The 21,685-nt window shown below is 44.0% G+C and overlaps 1 protein-coding gene across 2 annotated transcripts in view; it reads left to right on the forward strand.

The window, feature by feature from the left end:
• The window catches only part of KCND3 (potassium voltage-gated channel subfamily D member 3), a 668,300-nt gene that overhangs the window by 623,953 nt on the left and 22,662 nt on the right, over nt 1-21,685 (forward strand). For both annotated transcript variants that reach the window (XM_060231240.1, XM_060231239.1), the window contains exon 5: nt 17,454-17,546. In XM_060231240.1, coding sequence (XP_060087223.1) covers nt 17,454-17,546 — 93 coding nt within the window. The remainder of the gene's footprint in view (nt 1-17,453; nt 17,547-21,685) is intronic.

The raw sequence follows: 21,685 nt of genomic DNA on the forward strand, positions 1-21,685 counted from the left end.
CGCCCCTCCCCTGTCTACTTGGTTTTAAACCTTCCTGACTACCTTAGTTTTTATTTTATTTTTTACTTCTGTTTATTTTTCTTAGCTCAACCTTATTTTAGGAAATGAACTATTTAAAACCTGCACATGTCTAAGTAAAGTAGCAAGCATATTGTGGCACTAGTTTCTGGAGGCTAGAATTCGCTTCAGAAGAAAGGTGCAGTAAGATGGAAGGTGAGAAACAAAAATCCAGCAGATTTTTCTTCTCCCCCCCCCCCCTTATCTCAGCATCTTTTCATTTCAAACTGTTCAAAATGCAAAGGGATCCCAGTTAGAAAAATTGCTCTCAAAATCAACTTACAACTTTCCCCAGGTGTAATGGGAAGGGTTAAACACAGCCCATCTTGCATACAGAGACCACTTAGAATGTCAGCAAGCTGATGCCATTCTTCATATTTTCCAGGGTAGCCCTTTTCATTTTTAAAAAAATCCCAGGCCATCACATTTGATACAGCTGGTAGGTGTGGCTATGCCAGATTCTTTGCAGGACAAAGGGGGGAGGATCATTCAGCAGGTCCTGCTTTCAGCTCCAACTATCCAAACATGCCCCAGATTCTGGCAGCCAAAATAACAGCCATCACAATAAGCAGATCTAAGATATGCAGAAACTCAATCAGTGCGGATGTTGATAGGGAGCAGGGAATGAGGTCTGCTCAGCCTAGTGAATGACCAGAGCTGACCCTTGTTCTCTACTTGCCGGTTTTTAGTTTTTAGTTTTGTTGCAGACAGTTGCCTTGTGCCCTGATAGATGTAGGTACTGGCGACAACCACTGGAAGGAGTGTTAAACATCTTTCGTAAGATGCATTAACTTTTTAAAATACACATCCTAGAACTAAAGATTGCTAAGAAAACACAATGAACCCTTTGAATATGGTTTTGTCGTGACTTGGCTCAGGCTCCAAGTGCCAGCTCAGACAAGTTAATAAGATTCTATGATTTAACGATGTAGTCACACAGAAGATGCTGCAGGAATCTAAATCATGCTCAGGATTGCTTGGTTACTCATTTGCTTTTTAATTGTATTTTTTTAAAATATATTAATGGTAGCTTGAAATAGATGTGCAGAACTGTGTATACAATTGTGCATATAGAAAGCTTGATACCCATAGAACAGCCCAATTTTGTAGTCACCCATCAAAGAGGACTGGGAGGAGCCCAGTCACGTCCGAGATAGTGCAGTTGCAGAATCAATCAGTGAACATGGATGGAAAGGGCTGTGGAAAGGGCTGTGGCTCAATGGTAAAATACATACAATGCATGACAAAGGTGCATTCTGCTCCCACCCCCCACGCATACCCGGGCAGGCAAAAGCGAGGAGCAGTGCCTGCCCTGCTCAAAGCCTTCTTTCCCTTGTACATGTCAGGGAACAATAGGCATGCCGGGTAAGGTGCCCCTGTAGGTCCGGTGGTGCCCTAGGCAGCCGCCTACCTGCCCTACTCTCATGCACCAGCCCTGCAAAGGTAGCAGATTTAATCCCTGGCAACCCTGATGAAAAGCAGTTTAGGTCACAGGTTTTGAGGTAGGCCCTTCTGGAACTCTGGAACAGTTCCTGCTAGACAAAGCTGAGTTAGATGAAGCAACAAACTAACTCTGTCTAAAGGCAGTTTTGTATGTCCAAAATGCAAAAGGTGTTTAATTTACTGTATTTTATTTCCAGTCTTTTCTGTTGCCCTCTGATTGCTTTGTTCCTCAATTTTCTCTGCCTTCACAATTTACCAAACAGATCATAGTTCTATGGTGGACAACTTTCTATCTTTGTCTCCCAAATAAATTGGGAGACAGTTTTGCAAGTGCTGCTGTTAGTTGGTGCTTATTTGTAGCGTTTTAAGGATAGACAATACTCTGTTGTCTTTATCCACTTTCTGTATGCAATGATTGCCATTGTACAGTTATCATTTGCGCCCCCCCCCCAGTCGGAATAAAGAGGCTGACACAGTATGTTGGATAAACTGGGCCGCTTTATTAAAGATAACTTAATCAACTAGAACGGCAAGGGGTATAGGCCTAACAGGACAATCCCTGGGGTCAACCAATGGACCCCGCCTTGTCCTTAGAGGGCGAGCCACCCTGCCCCCAGCACGAGCCCAATATTCTGGCTGGTGCTGAGTGGCCAGGCCCAAACTCAACCTCCACCTAGGCCAGCATCAATCCCTCTGGAAAGATCTGTCCCGGTGAGGCTTTGCCGTGATCTGCACTCCCCGCATTGAGCCGTACAGCCTATCTGCAGTTCATACAGACCACCTGCACCTGCTGGTGCAGGGCCATAGGTGCTCCCCTGAACAAACACTGTAGCCCATACTTTATCCTGCCACCGCCAATGCCAAGTCTCTGCTTAGGCATTAGCGCCCACTGGACGGCCCAGAGCCGACCGCAACCCCAGCCTAATTTCTTCCAAAAAGGCCCGGTTACCCAATTCAAATAAATGCACCCCATCTGGCCTATACAAGGCGGCATCCTCGACTCGTATGTCCGGATGGGGGAGAAATATACCTAAACCCCCTCCATGACTTTCTGCAAGGCCCTATTGGCCTTGCGCCTGGCACGTTCTATTCCAGCAGGGGACAAAGCATACCACCAGACTCTGCGTGGCAGAATTGCTGACCACACCAACAGAACTCCTGGCCATCTCTGCTTAATGGCCCACATATCGTCCCGCACCTGCAACGAAAGGGCCTTCCCCTTTATAAACCCAAGGTCATTACCACCAAGGTGGATGACCAAAATGTGTGGAGGAGGTGCACTCCTCCCACGGAACAACAGTGGCATGATCCCTGGCCAACGCAGGCCGTGGCGACCCAGCCATTCCACAGTCGCCCACTCACTGAGACCCAGCTGGGCGCCAACTAGCGATCTCTTGGCCTGGTGGGCAGCCCAAAAAATCATACTGTGCCCGCAGATGAGGATTCGATGCCTCTCCCTACTAGCCACAGCACCTGAAAAACAGAAAAGAGTCACAACCCAGAAAATACATGCCAACCGGCAACATAACTACTACCTGCCCACCTCCCCACGATCTCACTGAAAGGCCAACGGCTGCACATATGACCTGTAGGCAGACGACCACCAATGGCCCAACCGCTGTATGTCCAGAGGGGTGTAGCCCATAGCTGCCGTGGTGGATGCGGCACCAATTCAGAACGAATGTGTAGCGAATTTAACCCTCCTAACCCCAACTTCGCCAGTGCTTTACCGGTCACTGCCCAAAATTGGTATTTAGTTAGGGGGGAACTCCCACTATGACGAAACAAGGGGCAATCACCCTCTACCCTGAGCAATATATACCACTCCAATGCAGTGATGGAGCACAGCTCCAGTGAAACACACCGCCCAATTGTAATTACTGTGCCTCTCTGATGCTGGTCTGTCTTGGACCTCCTTACTGTCACCCGAGCTTGCCCCCCTTCAAATTTGATGTCCAGGACCCGTTCAGAGGTATCCTTTTTCGACTGCACCACCAACTCACTGATCTGCAGTGTGCCGAAAAAGGCCACCAAAGAGGCCGCATGAAAAAGTGCGGCCTCGAAGGAAGATTTATTTATTTATTTATTTTTATTTATTTAGAATTTATATCCCGCCCTTCCCACAAGTGGCTCAGGGCGGCTTCCAGCATTAGATCCAACATAAATTAAACAATATTTAAACATGTAAGGGAATAACTTTAAAACAGATAAAACAGATAAAACCATAAAAATTAATAAATATTCCAATATATACAGAGATCTGGCAGGTTGCATTAAAATTCTCAAGCTAGGTGTAGGCTAACCGGAAGAGGGTTGTTTTACAGGCCCTGCGGAACTGAACAAGGTCCCGCAGGGCCCTCACCTCTTCCGGTAGCTGATTCCACCATGTAGGGGCCATAACAGAAAAGGCCCTTTCTCTTGTAGCTTTCAAGCGGGCTTCTTTCGGCCCAGGGACAGTAAGGAAGTTTTGTGATCCCGACCTCAGTACTCTCTGGGGAACATGCGGGGAGAGACGGTCCTTCAGGTAGACAGGTCCCAAGCCATATAGGGCTTTAAAGGTGATGACCAGCACCTTGTACCGGACTCGGTATATCACTGGAAGCCAGTGCAGAGTCCGAAGACCCGGCTGAATGTGCTCCCACTTTGGGAGGCCCAATAACAGCCGGGCCGCAGCATTCTGCACCAGCTGCAATTTCCGAGTTCGGGACAGGGGCAGCCCCATGTAGAGGGCATTACAGTAGTCCAACCTCGAGGTGACCGTAGCATGGATCACTGTTGCTAGGTCGTCGCGTAAACATACATCAGCCCAAACCCTATAAAGCCCCTTCAACACTAAAGGAGATATGGGCTGCCGGGCATCCACCCGCAGCCCACGTTCCCTTGCCCAACCTTCCAGCATCTTCCTAACTCTGAAGTCGCCAGTGCCCCCAGCAAGGCCCTGAGATTTACTTATAAAGGACAGTGCAGCCAATTGTCCCTTAATTGACTTGAGCCACAACCCTCTGTCCTTCTGATGAATGCAGAATGACAATATGTGAGCCACCAGGACCGGCCAGCTATCCGGAAGCCCCGCCAGGTTCCTAAAAACTCAGAATTGCGCCACCACCCTATCATAAGCTTCCTGAGTGCTCGGTGCCAGAGCTAATCAAATTGCCCTACCGGCTTCAGCTTCCCAAGCTGCCAAAGGTCCAGTGGCATTCGTACTGGCTGCAGATCCGCATCCGGAGCGAGCTGGCGAAAACGCTTGATCTGTTGACAAGATAGAGTGTCCGCCACCCCATTGCACACTCCCGGAACATGCCTTGCCAGGAACAGAATGTTCAAACAAAGGCATCGCAACATAGCCACCGACTGCAAAGGGGGCTGTGAGGCAGAACCAACCGCATTCTGGCTTTGAAGCGGGGTACAAGGTGCACCCCAAGCCCAAGAAGGTCTTGCCTGACTGTATTGACCAGAAAGGGCCAACTGCCCAGGCGATGACACTGCCATACCCGGTGTATTGTGGATAACCGACTGCTGGGGGAGGCCCCATGGCCAAGTCGGAAGCTGATGTTGCAATGGGGACTTACCAGCTACCCCCAAAGGGGTAACAGCAACCGCCACCGCCGGGGTTGTCTCCACCACCGCCCCTCCTGTGCCAGGATCCACAGGCTCCCCGCCGGGGGCCTGTCTCGTGTCCACCTCCACTTCCAAGTCCAATTCCTGCTGCATATCCGAGCCGACAATGCCCTGTAATGCAGAAAGGCAAGCCAACACCTCCATTTCAAAAGTCAACTTGGACGAATGGCCTGTTGCCCTATGGCGCCCTTCCCATGTGGGAGCCCCTACAGCACCCCTCTGTTGCTCCAAAGCGTCCAGCTGTCCAATGATGGACTGCTGTAGCTGGGCCTCCTCACCCAAGTCACCAGGCGGCCTAACTTGCTGCCCCCTCTTTCTAGTGGGCTGTTTTCCCTTAGAGGGGCCCTGACCCTTCTTGGGAGCCATCCCCCCTTACTAACCGCCCTTTTACCTGACCACCCCTCAAGAAACCGAGCTCCCCATGCACAGGCAACCAATGTTCTGAAATTAATATAAAAAAGAGCGCCCTGACCTGGCTACTTGAATCCAGCTTCCCCTGGGATCGACTCAGGTCGTGAACAGAGTTTAGGACTGCAGGCCTGCAGCTTAACACTCTACACAATAGAGCTGCTATATGTGTGCTGGGGGGGGGCAGGCACCGGAACTAAGCCCCACTACCCTATTAACCAACCAGAGAGGGGGTGTGAGTGAGTACACACTCCTGCCCTCATGGGGGGGGGGGTGAATAGGCCTCCAAGCCTGGCTTCTGCACCCAACAACCCCTCTCCTGCCTACTCCCAAAAGCACCCCCCCAACTTGCAGTCAGCTGGAACTCCTGCCCCCACGGGGAGGGGGGAGGTGACTAGGCCACCGGCCTGGCATCTAAGCAGAACAACCCCTCTCTAGCCTTCCTCTAAAAGCGCCCCCCAACTTGGCTCCAGCTAAAACACCAGCACCGCCGCTCGCACAGAAGCCAGCAACGCCTCACACGCGTCCTCCGATGCTACTCGCACACGCCGCCGCGCCCAGGCCCCCGCACAATCAAAACAGCTCAACAGGTGCTCTCCCTCCGAGAGCCGAAGAACAAGTGCGTGGGTTTGGGCGGGGCTGGGGCCTTTATAGCCCTGATGTCACGCCCAACAAGACATCCCCGGATGCCGGAGATGACGGGGGCCAGCCTTCCCTCCTTCCGGGAGGGCAACAGTGGCCCCCAGCCTCTAGCCGGCGAAGCTGACCCGGCTGGGAAGGGGCCGATCTTTCGGATGTTGAACCAACGCTAAGGAGATTGTGATTTGCCCAATGATGGGTAATGGTTCTGAGAATAGAGACCTGCATTCACATACTCCAGTGGTTGACATCTGCTCGCAAACTCTCATAGTTAGCTCTCAGTTTCCACTTTTTTTCCATTGAGTTGTGATCAGGAGGACTACTGTAAGGGCATCTACAAGGACAGACTGCATTGGCAACTTATATACTAAAATTCTGGTATACATTCAAGTTGTTGATTGCTTTAAAGGAAGGCAGATCTTTGACCAAACTCTTAGAATTGGAAGTGGCTGTATAGACCATATGTTTACATATGTTACCAGTTTCCACATAGAATATCCATATATATGCCCAACAGGAAGACCTTGGGGAGGGGTATAAGAGAGGGCCATGGCCTATTTCAAAGTTCAGCTGCATAAGAACAGGCCATTTTATTCATATTTGTTGTGGTCTCAGTGTAACAATAATCACTCACTGCAGAGAGAGCCAACAAATTGGCCAAAAATATAGGTGCTCCCGAGCAGTGATCATTGGAGGGCCCTAACATAACGAGGACCTAATCTTGCTACCCATCATAAATGATATATCTATTAGCTAACATTTCTTATTTAATACTCTTAGGAGTTTATTTTTTTAAAAATAAAAGCTCTGAAAGTGCCTTACAAAAAAGAATAATACATCCCTATGTTAACATTACATAAATAAATAAAAAGTATACCTGTGGTAGAAAAAAATGACCCTGAAGTTAGCTTTTCAACAGACATTTCCTACCATTACATTTTTCTACCCTATTTTAGAAAGATAATGATTCTTTGATGTATTTAAAAAATCTCTTAGCTTTCATAACAGAAGCTAGAATATTTAGCTGATGATCCTGTCTCTTTTTATTGTTTATCATTCCTGTTGAAATGAACAAGGCATTATTTGTGCCCATGGTTTTGCTCTTGTGCTTCCCTTTAAAGGGTTCATTTGTTTTCTAACAGAGCTGCAGCCTGCAGCCCCCTCCAGTGGAAACTGTCATTTGACAGTTAGTCCACAAACCACAAAATCATAAAGGATCTCTACACTGAAGAGACAAACTAACAGAAAAATGAACAGTCATTCTTTCTATCTTCTCAGAGAACTCTAGCAACTGAAATTCTCTAAGGTCAAAAGACACTTGGCATTATTAAATAATGGAAGTTCCCAGGGGTTTTTTTGTAGCAGAAACTCCTTTGCATATTAGACCACATACCCCTGATGTAGCCAGTCCTCCTGGAGCTTACAGTAGGCCCTGTACTAAGAGCCCTGTAAGCTCTTGGAGGATTGGTTACATCAGGGGTGTGTGGCCTAATATACAAAGGAGTTTCTGCTACAAAAAGAGCCCTGGAAGTTCCCAGGATTCTTTGGGAGAAGCACTGGCTTGGATGCACCAGAAAGTTTCTGCAGACAATAATTTCAACCTCTGCACCAGGGCTTTCTCACACCCTCCCCACAGCCCCAAATGCCACAGAATTTCAGGCCATATTTTGGGGTTGCAGGGGTGGGGGGAGTCAGGAAGTCATGCTCTGCAGGCAGAAATCCTGCCATCTATGGACATGCTTTTGTGGATCCAAGTTAATAAGTGATATAAAATGAATTAATTAGAGCTGCCAACTGACAGGACTAAAACTGATGTGGCCTGCTGTTGTGCCTTGAACAAAAGTTTGATCTACAGAAATCAAAAGGTGGTGCTTTTCACAGCATGAATATGAAAATGAGTCCACTTCTGATTGCGCATTCACTGAAAGTGCATAGATGGGAGTGGGTTTGCATCTGCTTGACCTGCCCGCCAATGAAGAGCAGTCCAATGTCTTATTGAGTCCTATGTGACATACAGAGGACATACAGTGAGTCCTATGCATACACATTCATACATTTGACCCAAATCCTACTTTTTTCATGTTTCTGATTATGTAGAGGAGCCAACACATTTGGCAGGACCAGCAGGAACAGTCTATTATGAACATTCAGTGAACACACAGTGGTGAAAAGGGCTAGCTGTCTACAGTGGCCACTTGTTGTAAAGGGCAATAAAAACATTCATATCCTTTCACTAGTGCATAGTGCAGATATGTTCATTGCAAGATTGAAGGCTATTACTCAATTCAGTACTTACTGCCACTCAGGAGTCGTTTTGTAGAAAAAAAGGTGGTGGAACTCATCCAGGGATTGTTATGCAGCTGCACCTACTATTCAATGGACAAGATGGGAAGGAGGAGATGGAACTGTCAGAAAGGTTCAGGAGCTGCGCTCCTGTGAGCACTCTGTATCTGAGGCCTGCTGCCACTACAAACTAATCTATGCAGTCCATCCAGACCATAATTTTCAGTAACCATGGGAAAATGCTTGCAGAATCAAAAGTCCCAGATGACTCAAGCCATAGGAGAAACAAAAAAAAAATCATTTGTTACTTAATTCAGTATAATGTATACATTTGATTCTAAAATATTGTAAGGCATCCATGATCTGGGAATGAGAGGCTTTGCTTTCTGACTTGTCTGGTCAGCAAAAGCTCTAATGTGTCACATATTCATTACAAGACAAGTTCCAAAGTCCCCATCAGTGCCTAACGCCACAATAAATAGGATTGTTCAGCAAGTATTACAAGATTCTCTATTAGCTTTGTGGACCAAAGCAGCAGAGGCTAGTGGGCATGGTCTGCAAGTGAGAACCAGTAGGCTGCACTGTGGGTCAAATCAAGGAAGAGGGGAATACCCATCTTTTCTCACAACTGTTGGGTGAAGGGAATGGAGGGAGATGGGTCCTCGGTCAGCACTGTGCAAATATGTGATCACTAACTTGTTAACTGCCTCTGCCTTGGGTTGTGGATGTCAGCAAAAGCAAGCAAACTGGTCAGCAACTCTGACTGTGCCCGCATCCTCCCAACAGTTGCTGAAAAGGATGAGAACCCCCTCTTCCTCTCAATTGTCCTGCAGCAACTGCAGGAGGAATCCACTAGGAAGAAGCTGCTTTACCAGCTACCACTTGCACAAACCCATAAGATATAGCATAATTAGTACATTTCCCCCCTTTAAGCCGTTCTCTCCATTCTAATTCGAAGACAGCTGAACTGAATCCAGTACACAGTGTACCTTGGAGTAATTTTGGTCCTTCATAAATGCTTCAGAATATCTTTTGGAATTAACACAACAGCAAATAAAAAGATATGGGAAGATCTTGACTGTTTTCGTATCCTGGCTCACCTCAAAAGAGTCTCAAGGGTTTTTTCCCCCTTGCAAATAAAAGCCTTCTGCTATTGAAAGGGCCAGCTTTGCATGCCTATGGCAACCTGAGACACATCCTCCATTATCTTGAAATTCACAGCCATGCTTCTACGAGCACTTGTGTGATACGAGTGCTTAAGCTGTCTGCTTGCATTTATCGCTGAAGGAACTGGCTGACATTAGTTGTGGTTTTTTTAGGTTCAAAAATATTGAGCCTGGAAACATTACACGATTAATCTTTACAGCAAATCGATTATTTTCTTAATTGCAAATTACAAAGTGGATTATTTTCTGGATTTCAATCAGAACTCTCCCCTGTAAAGTTCCCTGTTCATTTCTGGTGACATCGCTGTACAGAATCCATGTACATCTCTAAATCAGCCAATGTACTGAAGATGATTGTCCAAAGAGCAAACTATCTGTTTAGTCAAGAGAAATGTTTGTTTTCATTAAACATCTTTCATAATGAAATGTCCCAGATGTTCTTCCATTTCCTGCTTTTAAAACTTTTAAGATAAAAATCAAACCCTAATCCTACATTTTGTTAGAGTTTGACTTTATGTATTCTTTCCTAAGAACTTGCAGTTCTCCCATCAATATTGAGGAAGGGATTAACGTCTGTGGTGACAAAATGAAATGAAACATCTTGGGCCAAACTCATCATGAACTGGGAATTCTATGATTAGAACCTCCCATATATTTTTAAGAGGCATAAGCTGTCAGGGGAAGGGGGAATGATTTAGTATTGGACTAGGATCTGAGAGATCCAAGTCTGTCCCCACTCTGCCATGAAAGCTTGCTAAGTGACCTTAAGGCAGCCATACACACTCATCCAAACCTATCTCACAAGGCTGTTGTAAGGATAAAATGGAAGAGGAGTGAAAAATGTTGTGAGCTACCATGGGTATTCACTGGTGAGAAAAACAAGGTCTATCAGTCTCTCTGTCTTTTCCAGTGGGGCAAATGGTAGAACAGTTGGGATTGGGGACAGGGGTTTAAATTGAGAAACACTGCAGGCTCCTATTCCTCTATGCTGTGGCTCTGATCCAAATTGCTTCCCTCCCTTGCTTTTAGCCTTTGAAACAATCACAAAGTATCCTAATTGCAGATTTCCAAGGTCATGTTTAATTTGGCACTGAAGGACTTCAGTATTTTACCATCTCTTTTCCTTTCAAATTTCATTAACATTTACCCTCTATCTGTGCATGGCAAAAACTGATAACTGTATAGTGAAGGCCTTTTCCTAACTTGGATTTTGATTTTCTAAGTGCTTTCTGAGCAAGAAGCAGGTTCCTGCCTTAATAATAATCCTGCTTGGGAGATAAAGGATAATGTTGCTCTTGATGTGCATGTGTGCTGATTAAATTCTGTCAGCATTCCCTAAGCCTTTTAGACCTCTACTATAGAAAGGCTACAATTCTGGACCCAGTTGTTTTTCTGTGGTAAAACTACCCATGCAGTTAGGGTGACAAAAGAGACTGTGTAGAAGGAAATTGTTTATCTGTTTATTTCCTGAAAAGAATCCATAGCTTTTCCTGCTTTCTTCTCTCCTTCCCACCCATCAACCAACCTACTCTGCCCCCTCATAAGAACATAAGAGAAGTCCTGTTGGATCAGGCCAGTGGCCCATACAGTCCAACACTATTTATTTTATTTATTTATTACTTTACATTTATATTCCGCCCTCTCCGCAAGTGGACTCAGGGCGGCTTACAACATCATAAAAACAATCAATTCAATAAAACATATAAAACCATAATTTACTTATCAATTTTAAAACTATTAGCGCTGTCTTAGTCTGTCACACAGTGGCAAAAACCCCAAAACCAGGTGCCGTCCTGTCTTCTCCCTCCCTATCCTAGCAACCTTTACCAAGGAATACCACTTGCATAGTGCTGGCCCCTGGCCGTGGCCTGGTTGTGCAATGTCCAGTGGCTGAGCATTCCCTACTTCTTGTTTCTGTCACCAACCTGGATAGCACTGAGAAAAAAAAATTTAGGATGATGGCTTGATGTTTTTTTCCAGGAGAAATCCATCTCTCTAGAAATTGCTGGAAACTGCATGGTTAAAAAACCAAAGTTTTGAGTGATTCCTAGAGGAGATGGATGCCATTTCTGGGGCTAACCTCTAAAACAAAACCTTCACAAGGCTGGACTTCTATAAATACACTGTAAAAATTGCTTGGCAGTTTATTTACAATACAATCATCCTAAGATGGTGGTGATACAGTGGTAGCAGGAATGATAGTCACACAAGCACATTCTGCTGATGAAGTTGTACACAGTATTAGGGAGGCAGCCCTTCTAAATCTAAGCTGTTTTAATGCTGAACATCAAGTAAAGTTTAAGGAGCTCCTTCAGACACATAATTGCCATTTTAATGAGTCTAATGGTGTTTGAAAATCCCTACTACTGAACACAAATAAAATTGATGGCAGTGATCACAGAAGACATGCTGTGAAATTGAGGTGGAGTTCAGGGTCGGGGAGTTTAAATTAATACAAAAATCCTTAGCCATGTAGTTTCTAAAGCTGCAACCACAAAAAGAAAAAAGAAAAAGCTACGGAATCCTGTTTCTAGCGCATTAAGACCAAGCAGCCTGCATCTTGTTAGTTCCATACTCTTGGTTTCTCGGCAAATCTTGACTGAGTGCAAAGCCCATTCATGAAATCTGGATCTCTGTAGCACACACAAAAGCATTTCAAGTAGAGAGTAACATAACAGGTGCTTCAATACCAGATGGTGTCCTTATCAGAATAGTATGATTGCTTTAAAGACAAGGGAAATAGGTCACCCAAGGTACATGAGGTAGCTTATTAGGCCAAACCAAATTGGAGAGAATGTCCACTTTTCCCTCCAAGTTTCATTTATAATGTATAAAGATGTCAAAGTATTACAAAACTAAGAAAGAGAAGTTGACAATGTTACTATTTTGTTAAAGCTGTAGACTATTTCATGCTGCCAGCTGTGATTTCTATTCAGACCATTAGTTGTTATGTTTACCATCTATATACTATTGGCCACATGTGGCCATAATCTGAGGATTGATAAATCCATAGATTGGGGCCACACAGAGGCTAAAGAGATTTTTCTGCATACCTGAGGGACTCCCCAGGTATGCAGAAAAATCCAAAAAAAATTTAAAAAATAAAAGGGTTTAAGTCTCCTCCAAAAGTAAAACAGCATTCCCTGTGCAAATGCAGAGAGTAGAGAATGCACTTACCTCCAGCAATCAACGGTGGTGGCTCCAGGGAACTGTGCTGGGTCCAGTGCTGATGACTGCACAGTCCGGGAGCTGCAATGGGCCTGGCAATGGCAAAGCCCAGTGCCCCTTTGTAGGCCCAGTGATGTTCATACAGCGCAGGAGCCGCATTGGGCATGCTGCTGCCAAAGCAGTCTGGGAGCTATATAGAGCATGTTGCTGAAGCCACATTGGGCATGATGCCATTGGCAGTGCAGCCCAGGAGCTGTGCAGGGTTCAAGAGCAGTGGCACAGCCCAGGGAGAGTCTGGGGGCTGTGCCAGACCCACCAAAAACTACTGGAAAGCCTGGGGTTGACACCAGGCCTGGTGGCAAATACCAAACACAGCCCAGGGCTCCATTCTGGAACCAATGGCAGCTGCTGGAGAGCCCAGTGGCAATGCTGGGCTTGGCAAGAGAATGTGAGGGAGAGATGGGATTCTCCTCTGCTAGTCCCTCACTTGTAGTTACATGTTTTACAAACAGATCCATCGCTGTGTTCCTCCATGCTATTGAGAAGCTTCTGCCAGGATAGCTATGCCATTCCAGGGACTGTCTCAGCATAGCCTGCAGGTGAGAATGGATAAAGAAGAGAGGCATATAACAGTAAAGTGGCCTTTCTTCTGTAAAGTGGCCTTTCTTCTGTCATAGCACCTATGTTAAACTAAAATATTTTAAGTGATGAAATGTGTAGGGCTTTATAATAAAATAAAATGAAGACTAAAACTACTTGGCTACAACATTTTCCTGAGACAGGAAGCCACTTCAGTTGCTATGATACAGAGTTGCCATGCCTCCTGCTATAGTGGGCGACCTCCCACCACAACCTTCATTATCTGTCATTCCTCCAAGTGGGGGTGGGATAATTTTTTTTCTTAATGCCAGCATTGCCATCACTTCCAAGGAAAACTCAAAAGTGACATCACATCACTCTAGGAATCACTGGAAACTCTATAGTTTTACCATAGAGTTTCTAGCAATTTCTAGCAGGACATGGCTTCATTTCCAATTTTTCCTGGAAAAATGATATCACAGTACATGTGATGTTGGTGCCCCCATATTCCTATCCCCAAAAGTTCCTGCTGGTTGCCAGGGACAGCTTGGCTACCCTATTATGACATAGACCTAGAGCTGCCAAGCCCCTGGCCGGGTGGGGGTTCCCCTGCCAGGAAAGTTCCCAACCCGCCAGCCCTCATTGGGCTGGTGAGGGGAACCTCCCCTTACATTGCCAGCACGATGATGTCACTGGGAAGTGACATCATCACAACACTGCCACGCATGGGAAAACTTTATGGTTTTCCCAGATGCTCTAGCCATTTGAGAGGGGGGACCTCTATGGTACCTATTGTCCCTCGCTCCAGGACAAAGAGGACTTGGCAACCCTACATAGACCCAACACTGTACTACAGTAGCTTAAGTGGGAGATAACAGTGGGGATAATACTTATTTTGAAAAAGAATCACCACAACTTTGTTTAGGATGAAAACTGGTCAGAAGGCCCACAAATATTTTAGAGCTGAAGAGCAACATACGCCTTTTGCTGAGAGCTGGTTAATACATATAGAGGAATATGGTGGTAAGGACATGAAAGGACAGAATTAATTGAATTTCTTTAAACTGCAGAGGGAGGTTCATAGAAGACCATAATTAGGAATAGTCCCCTATGTTATAAACCACCAAACAAAAGCGGGGGTGGGGGGGAAGAGTCATTTCCCCCACTGTGCCAATTTTCTGATAGCATGGAGGGGTTTTGTTTGTTAGTCAGACCTTGCTTGGTATTATCTCCTATGAGTAGCTGTAGTTATCCCAGCTCTCAGGAAGTGGTTTTCCCCACCTCTGCTATTTAAGACCCTTTAACTGGAGGTGCCACATATGCTAAGCATTGGCTCCTCTGCCTTCTGAGCATGTACTTTACCACTGAGCTGTGAGTCCTTTAGAAAAGCCTATCCAGGATCCTAGAGTGAAACTCCTGACAAATGCTGTAAGGAACCTCAGTCAGAGGCTTTACTCAGGAGGGCGACCACTTTAAATTTCTCCCCGGTCACCTTCCCTCAGTCCCTCAGTCACACTCTCAGAAATCCTGTCAGAACTATTAATAATTGGCACCAGACGGTTTTAAAGTTAAAAACCACAACATATTTATTAAGGAACAAAAGGCAAGGAAGAGGGATGAAATAATATTGATTATGACTATTCACTATTAAAAAGGTAAATCAGTTGGCAGCTGGTTGGCAGAATAATTTAATTACAGAGAATAGAGATTTTTCAGGCTGAGGTAAAAATATAACAAGACTTTGACAGAATATCTTTAAAATAAACAATAAACCAGGCAGGTTTCAGAATCCCACTAGACTCTACTTCACACAGGCTGTCTGTGCCTTCTGGGCACTCAGAAAGCTGTTTCTTCAGATGTTTTACCCTAACTTAGGCAGTGCCAAATCATATAAATAACAAATTTCAATCACTCTTCCACACACACATAGAAAACTCCTGACTGGTGTCAGTATTCTCCTCACAGACCCTTTCACACTAGCTATCTTCCAGGACTCACACCCCTCAATTCCGATGTGTCTCAGCCCACACAGCTAGTCCTCTGGTCTGAGTCTTGGGCAACCCTGCTGACCACCAGAATCCAGTTCTCCCCTCAGTGTGTATTTGTGTGATCTAGTTTGTGCCTGGAGATTGTCTGATGCACTGGCAAAATCTCCCTCAGAGAGTTTCAAACCATCTGAAAACGGCCTCTTCCAGACAGAGTCCACTCAGCTCTGTCTCCCACAAGGAGCTCAGCCACTCTGGCTGCTCTCAACCCCTCGTTCAGTTGGTTTTACAACTGCCCGGGCTAAGCCCACTGTCTTCACTTCAGACTGGTATACTGAAGACTTCTCTCTAAGATCTCCCAGCTCCGACTAAAAATCCTGAGGTGATTTTCTGCTGAGCAAACCTCCAAAGGATACTTTTCTGTTGCTTGGGCAATGTTCCAGCCAATCGCTGCAAGCCTGTTTCTCAGTCCATCACAAATGCAAATACAGAAAAAGATTCGTGCAACTACAGAAACAGGGGGCATTACTTCAAAATCAATTTGGAATGGTATTTAAACAGAGAGCCATAACTACCATAGGCTTGTAAGCAGTTTAACATTGAAGTTAGGGTGCTGGGAAATGTGGCTTCTTTTCAAAAGAGATGTTAGCTATGAAAAATGCATCTGGATCCCCCACAGTCACTGACGAGGAATTGTGCATGTTTTGCTCTATGAAATGATCACCTGAAGAGACCCTTTTGGAAGTGATAGATATCAGTCTGTCACAGCGACAGAGGCATGAAACTCCTTGAGTCTGTTCTCTCGGGAAACATTAACCTATGTAACCGCTGAGTATCAAGAAGCCATATAGCTAGCCTCTCAACTACCAAGCTGACATAACCACTTGTCATCCCTATAGAGTTACAGAGCACCTTTTGTCTGCATCACAACTCATGCCAGCAGGGACGGCACGTGGGAGTCGGCAAACCAGGTGATTACCTAGGGTGCCAACTCCAGGCAGGGGTGAGGCAGGTGCCCCCTCATCACTTATACCATCCTTAAGCCTCCTGTTCATTTTTTCTGGGCTCTGAGGGATCGGTGTTTTTTCTTGTTTTATTTTTAAAATTGCATAGCCAAATCCCTGTATTCCCCCATTTCCATTTTAGGCAGGCATCTTTTAAGAAGTGGGAGATTTGGGGCCAGCCACAGTTAAAATATAGATTTCTACAAACTGAAGGAACTTCAGTTTTGTAGAAAAATATTAAATTTAACACACACCCTCCTAATGTGGGGTTCCAATGGAATAGCAGAACAAGTGCTGAAGAAGACAACCAAAATTATTATCTCAAACCATCCTGTAAAAAAACAACCCTGAGAAGCTGGAGAGCCACTCCCGTTTTGAGTAGATGGGGCAGGGGAAAAGAAGCTTGCAATGCTCAGCCATTGAGTCCTAGGCTCAGAACATTTCTATTTTAGTTTATAATTATAGTGTATAATTTTAGTTTATAATTTTAGTGTATAATTTTAGTTTCTGCTGTGATTCTTGTGCTTCTTCTTGATGTTTTATTTTAAAAATTGTATTGCCAAATCCTAATATTCTACCATCTACCATTTCTACCATTCTACCATCTTTCCATTTAATTTAATGGTGGGAGAGGTTTGGGACCAACCACAGTTAAAAGATAGAGTTCTAAAAACGCAAGGAATTCCAGTCTGGCAGAGAAATATTAGTCTTAACACACATACACTCCTAATATGGTGCTCCAATGGAATATCTCTGCTACTTGGCATTAAATATTATGACACGCATGGCTCGGCAAACAAAGTCCCATTTATGTCAGATGCAGCCCTCATAACAAATGAGTCTGACACCCCTGTTCTAATGGGTTCCCTTCAGGGAGAAAAGTGGAGTATAAATATCCTAAACAAAATGATATGTTTTGATATCTGAGGTGGCCATCACAAGTTGTCCTGACTCTCTAAACAGGCAAGTAGTAAGAAAACTCATGTTTAAGATAAAATGATCTCACATTCCTTCCTATCCGTTTTCCTGTCTGAGGCATTAATGTAGTTGTTTTTTCTCTTTGTGCCAATAGTCTCATGGCTGCTTTTTTCTGTCTCTTTTAGGGGTCTATTGATGATGAGCACAACATCAGCAAATCTACTTCTCTAATAGAAAGTCAGCATCACCACCTGCTGCACTGCTTGGAAAAAACAACTGTAAGTAGCAAAAGGAAACCTTCTGGCCTTGCTAAACACTCATATGCAGGTATACATCACACAAACACCAAACAGTATCTGCCCTTGGTTGAGATAAAAAAAACGAACCTACTATTGATGGGATGTTAATCTCAGCAGTTTGCAATATATCAAGATTGGCAAACTCTTTCACTGTAGCTGTTGCTTAAAACAAAGGTAGTCAACCCTTTTCATATTCTGTAATACAACTTAATACCTTTGATTTCATCTTTATTGCAATACTTATTGTTTTCAGTCAAGAGTTGGGTGAAGAACGGATATTTAATACAGTGAGTTTTTCTGGATCAGTATTTGATTTTTCCAAGGATCCCAGAAAATAGCAGATTTTGGCCAATGGCCCATCCAGTAGTTCATGATCTTCCTTTTATTTATCCCAATTTATAAGAATTAACGTTGTGGATGAGTTGGAATCAAAAGTTTACACTTACTTCACAAAATTCAATCTCGTCTTATCTTTCTCCTTGTTATTTATATACATATGTTGAACACAGTCACTTAATGTCAGCTGTAGGAGGTGAAGACTGGGTTAATCAAGCTGTGAGGGAAATGTCACTTGAAATTAATAGCAACTCATTCTCTTTGGGAGTACATTCTTTGGCTGTAATGAGCTTGGGCTTGGAAATCATGATCTCTAGGTGTGCCAGTGGATCACTTCACTATCAATGAAAGTTCCACCCAGAAACAAGTTGGAGAGAAAACTTTGTCAGCCATTTCAATGCAATAGCTGAGTCTTCCAAATAGGTGTAAAAACTTCAAAAAATATTATTTTACAACTGTTTCTCAAAAAATAGCTCCAGTTAAAGACAGGATTCTCCAAAATATTAATGAATAAATGAAAGCCACACATAAAGGAAAGGCACCCAAATCACAGTGAAATCTATATTTAAATGAGCCAGGCAATAGGTTCATCTAGCTCAGTATTGCTTATACTTACAGGCAACAGGTTTCTAAAATTTCAGACTCAGATTCCTGAGATCCTTTTTAAAAAAAAGGCAGCCAGGATTGAACTTGGGCTCTTTTCTCCTGTCTATTAGCTCCCCATAAGCCTTCTCTGTGAGGAACAGCCCATGATATATTTAATAGAGAGGACCTTGTGATATCCTGGCATCTCCTCTGTCAGATGCAAGAAAATAATGCAGGAAGATACCTTCTACATACTGCAAGCTCAGGATGGTGCACCACCTTCTGTTGTCTCCTCAGCTAAGCTGCATCTAGCATATACAGTAGGAGTGAGTAACAGAATCAAGCACGTTTTTCTACTGTGCAGCTGCATTTAGATGGTATACAGTGCAATCCTAAGCATAGTTATACCCTTCTAAGTCCATTGAGGTCAGTGTGCTTAGAAGGATGTCATTCTTGGCACTGCACTTTGTCTGAGCCCCATAATGCATTCTAGTGCCTCTTTAGGGCATGTCCATCTCCATATAAAAATAATGCATTGAACTAAAAGAGCACAAAAGGTTATTTTTCTCATGACTCAGTTCACTGAGCCAAGAGTAAGTGAAACCCAAATAAGATTAACAGATCAGCTGCAAAGCTGAATCCACTTCTCAGAGTTTCTTTTTGCTCTGTGATACTCTGGGTGTATTCACATGGTGACTGGTTGCATGTGAATTTTGCTATTCTTACACAGTAAAACTCCAGTTGCAAAGTGTGTTATTTAGTGTCTGTAAATGCACCATCAGATGTGACCCTTTAGAAGACCACATAACCAATGAAATAGTTCCACAGAGATTTAGTAGTAGTTTGCTGTGAATCAGTGTCTGTGATATAGATCTGACCTGCACTAGCTGTAGATTGGCTGGTGATATCTGAAAAGCACCATGGCATACTCAGTCTGAGAATTCTGTTATTTAGAAGGTAGGCAGATCTCCTTCTGTTTCTCTGGTCAGATGAAGTGTGAAGAATAACATGATATGACAGATGCCAGTGATTCAGGATTTGCAGTCAATCATGCGCACTATACAGTATGAATGCACTTCTAGATGTAGTCCTCTTTTTAATGACATTACTTATATTGGCCCCATTAAACTGGCTGGATGTGTTTTGGATTTTTGTTTATTAACACGGTGACTCACATCCCTAACCAGAGCCACCAGTTCTCCTACTTAAGTTCTTTTTTACAGCTCATGTTGCAGTTGGCCACATGCTTTGTTGTCTTCCTCCCTTATCCTCTGTGCTTCAGAAGACTGTTAATGTTTTTGCTCCCTACATTTCCATTTGAAAAGTGCAGCACAGAACCAGAACTGCAGTTTTTCCATGGGAAATGTATACTTTTTTCTGCTCTGAGGACAGCTGATGCTGACCTGCCAGTCATTCTTTTCAGCTCTAGGAACAGGTAGAAGACCATGGGTTGGATCCAACCAGATTTTCTGCTGGCAAGAAACAGGAAGGAGTCCCTTTTGACCACCAACAAGTATTTGCTGAGAACTGTGGGATCTGTGAGGACAGAGGACACATAGGAGGGGTCTATAGCAATGAGGGAAATTAAATGGCATTGAGCAGGAAAGCTATTAGGATCCAACCCACTCACAGTCACATGTATGTGCATATGATCTGTAAGTACCAAAGTGCTTATGAGTGCTTCTGGTTCTCAAAAGAGACACTGTAGACACACCCTCAATGCTATATACATGAGGAGATGTAATAGAAAATTCTAAAGATGTTTATTCACACACAAGGATCTATTTGTAATCTCAGTGGACTTCAACAAAACTTCTTTTAAAAAGGCTTGCATTACTAAATTTAAGACTGAAAAACTCCCACAAATTCATTCCTGCAAAACATATCTGTGTGTCCTCAGGGCAGTGTGGGGGGCATCTGTTTTTCACATGGAAAACTGCACTGCTCAAATGGAAGTTCAGGGAGCAAAAAGCTGATGAGGGAAAGGTATTTCCAGATCTGAGATCTCCTTAAACTGTAATCCTTGACTCATATACAAACACCTTTCCTCCCAAACAGCCTCATTGGTTTATATAGGATTGATTTGTAAAAGTAACCCCATCACTTTCTGCCTCTGAACAAATGAGAACAGCAAACTTCAGAGACAACAGCAGACTTAAGTCATCCCCTACTTTGGTGAAAGTGGCCCATTTTATTGTGCCTTCACTCCATAGCAGTATTCAAAGCAAAATCATATAGAGGGAGATTAGTCAAAGCAACCTCAAAACAATGAAGGAAGTTCCTCCCAACAGCTTCCTTGAACCCTTGATAATAATCTTCAAAATTATGCCATCAATCATTGGAGCACCAAAACTGAATTCTGAAAAGGGCTTGCTGTGTAAGGCATGCCATTAACTTTTAGGCTCAGTTCTCCCACCTGCAATATGGAGATAATATTGGTCATACTTGTAGGACAGTTGTAAGGATTTCTTAGATAATGTATTTGGAGAGCTTTGAATAGAATACTGTGTAAATGCTAGATGTTGTTATTATTTATACTACATTTTTAGCACAAGCATAAAAGATGGGGGAAAATATAACACTCATTCAATTTCCAAGTAGTGCAGTCATGATACCCTCTCAGATAATTTAAATACTGTTGTATCCTACCTTCCTGCTGAGCTAAGTGCAGCACAGTCCATCAACACAAGTTGCCAGCAGAGGACTCTCTTGCACTGGAGGCATGCGCCTTGTGCCAGTGGAATGCATCACCCTTAATCAAATGGGAAGCTAGGATACAACCCAGTGTAACTCTGTACTCACATTACAGTAAGCATGTATACAACCTGTATACAGTGTACACGTGATTTTCATTTGCATGCACATTCAGTAATTCTTACAATACATTCAATGTGTATACGACTAAACATTGGTTTAAGCCCCACATTTATTCCCTGTTGCTTTTTAAAAAGTATTTGTTGGATTGTTCTTGCAAAGAGAGGCACACACATACACACAGGATAAATAAATAGTCACTGTCTGTGCCTGTTGGCATCTCATGGACTTATAAATAACCTGTTTTATCCAACAGGGGGCATTTGATATGTGAAATCCATGTAAGACTTTCAGATAAATGGATAAGAAGTGTTGTGTCATATTGAACAGTGTTGGATATAGACTGGAATGAACTGAATACGAATGCCCTCTTCACCATGAAG

This window comes from Heteronotia binoei, chromosome 2 (genome assembly GCF_032191835.1).
Source record: "Heteronotia binoei isolate CCM8104 ecotype False Entrance Well chromosome 2, APGP_CSIRO_Hbin_v1, whole genome shotgun sequence".
NCBI lineage: Eukaryota > Metazoa > Chordata > Lepidosauria > Squamata > Gekkonidae > Heteronotia > Heteronotia binoei.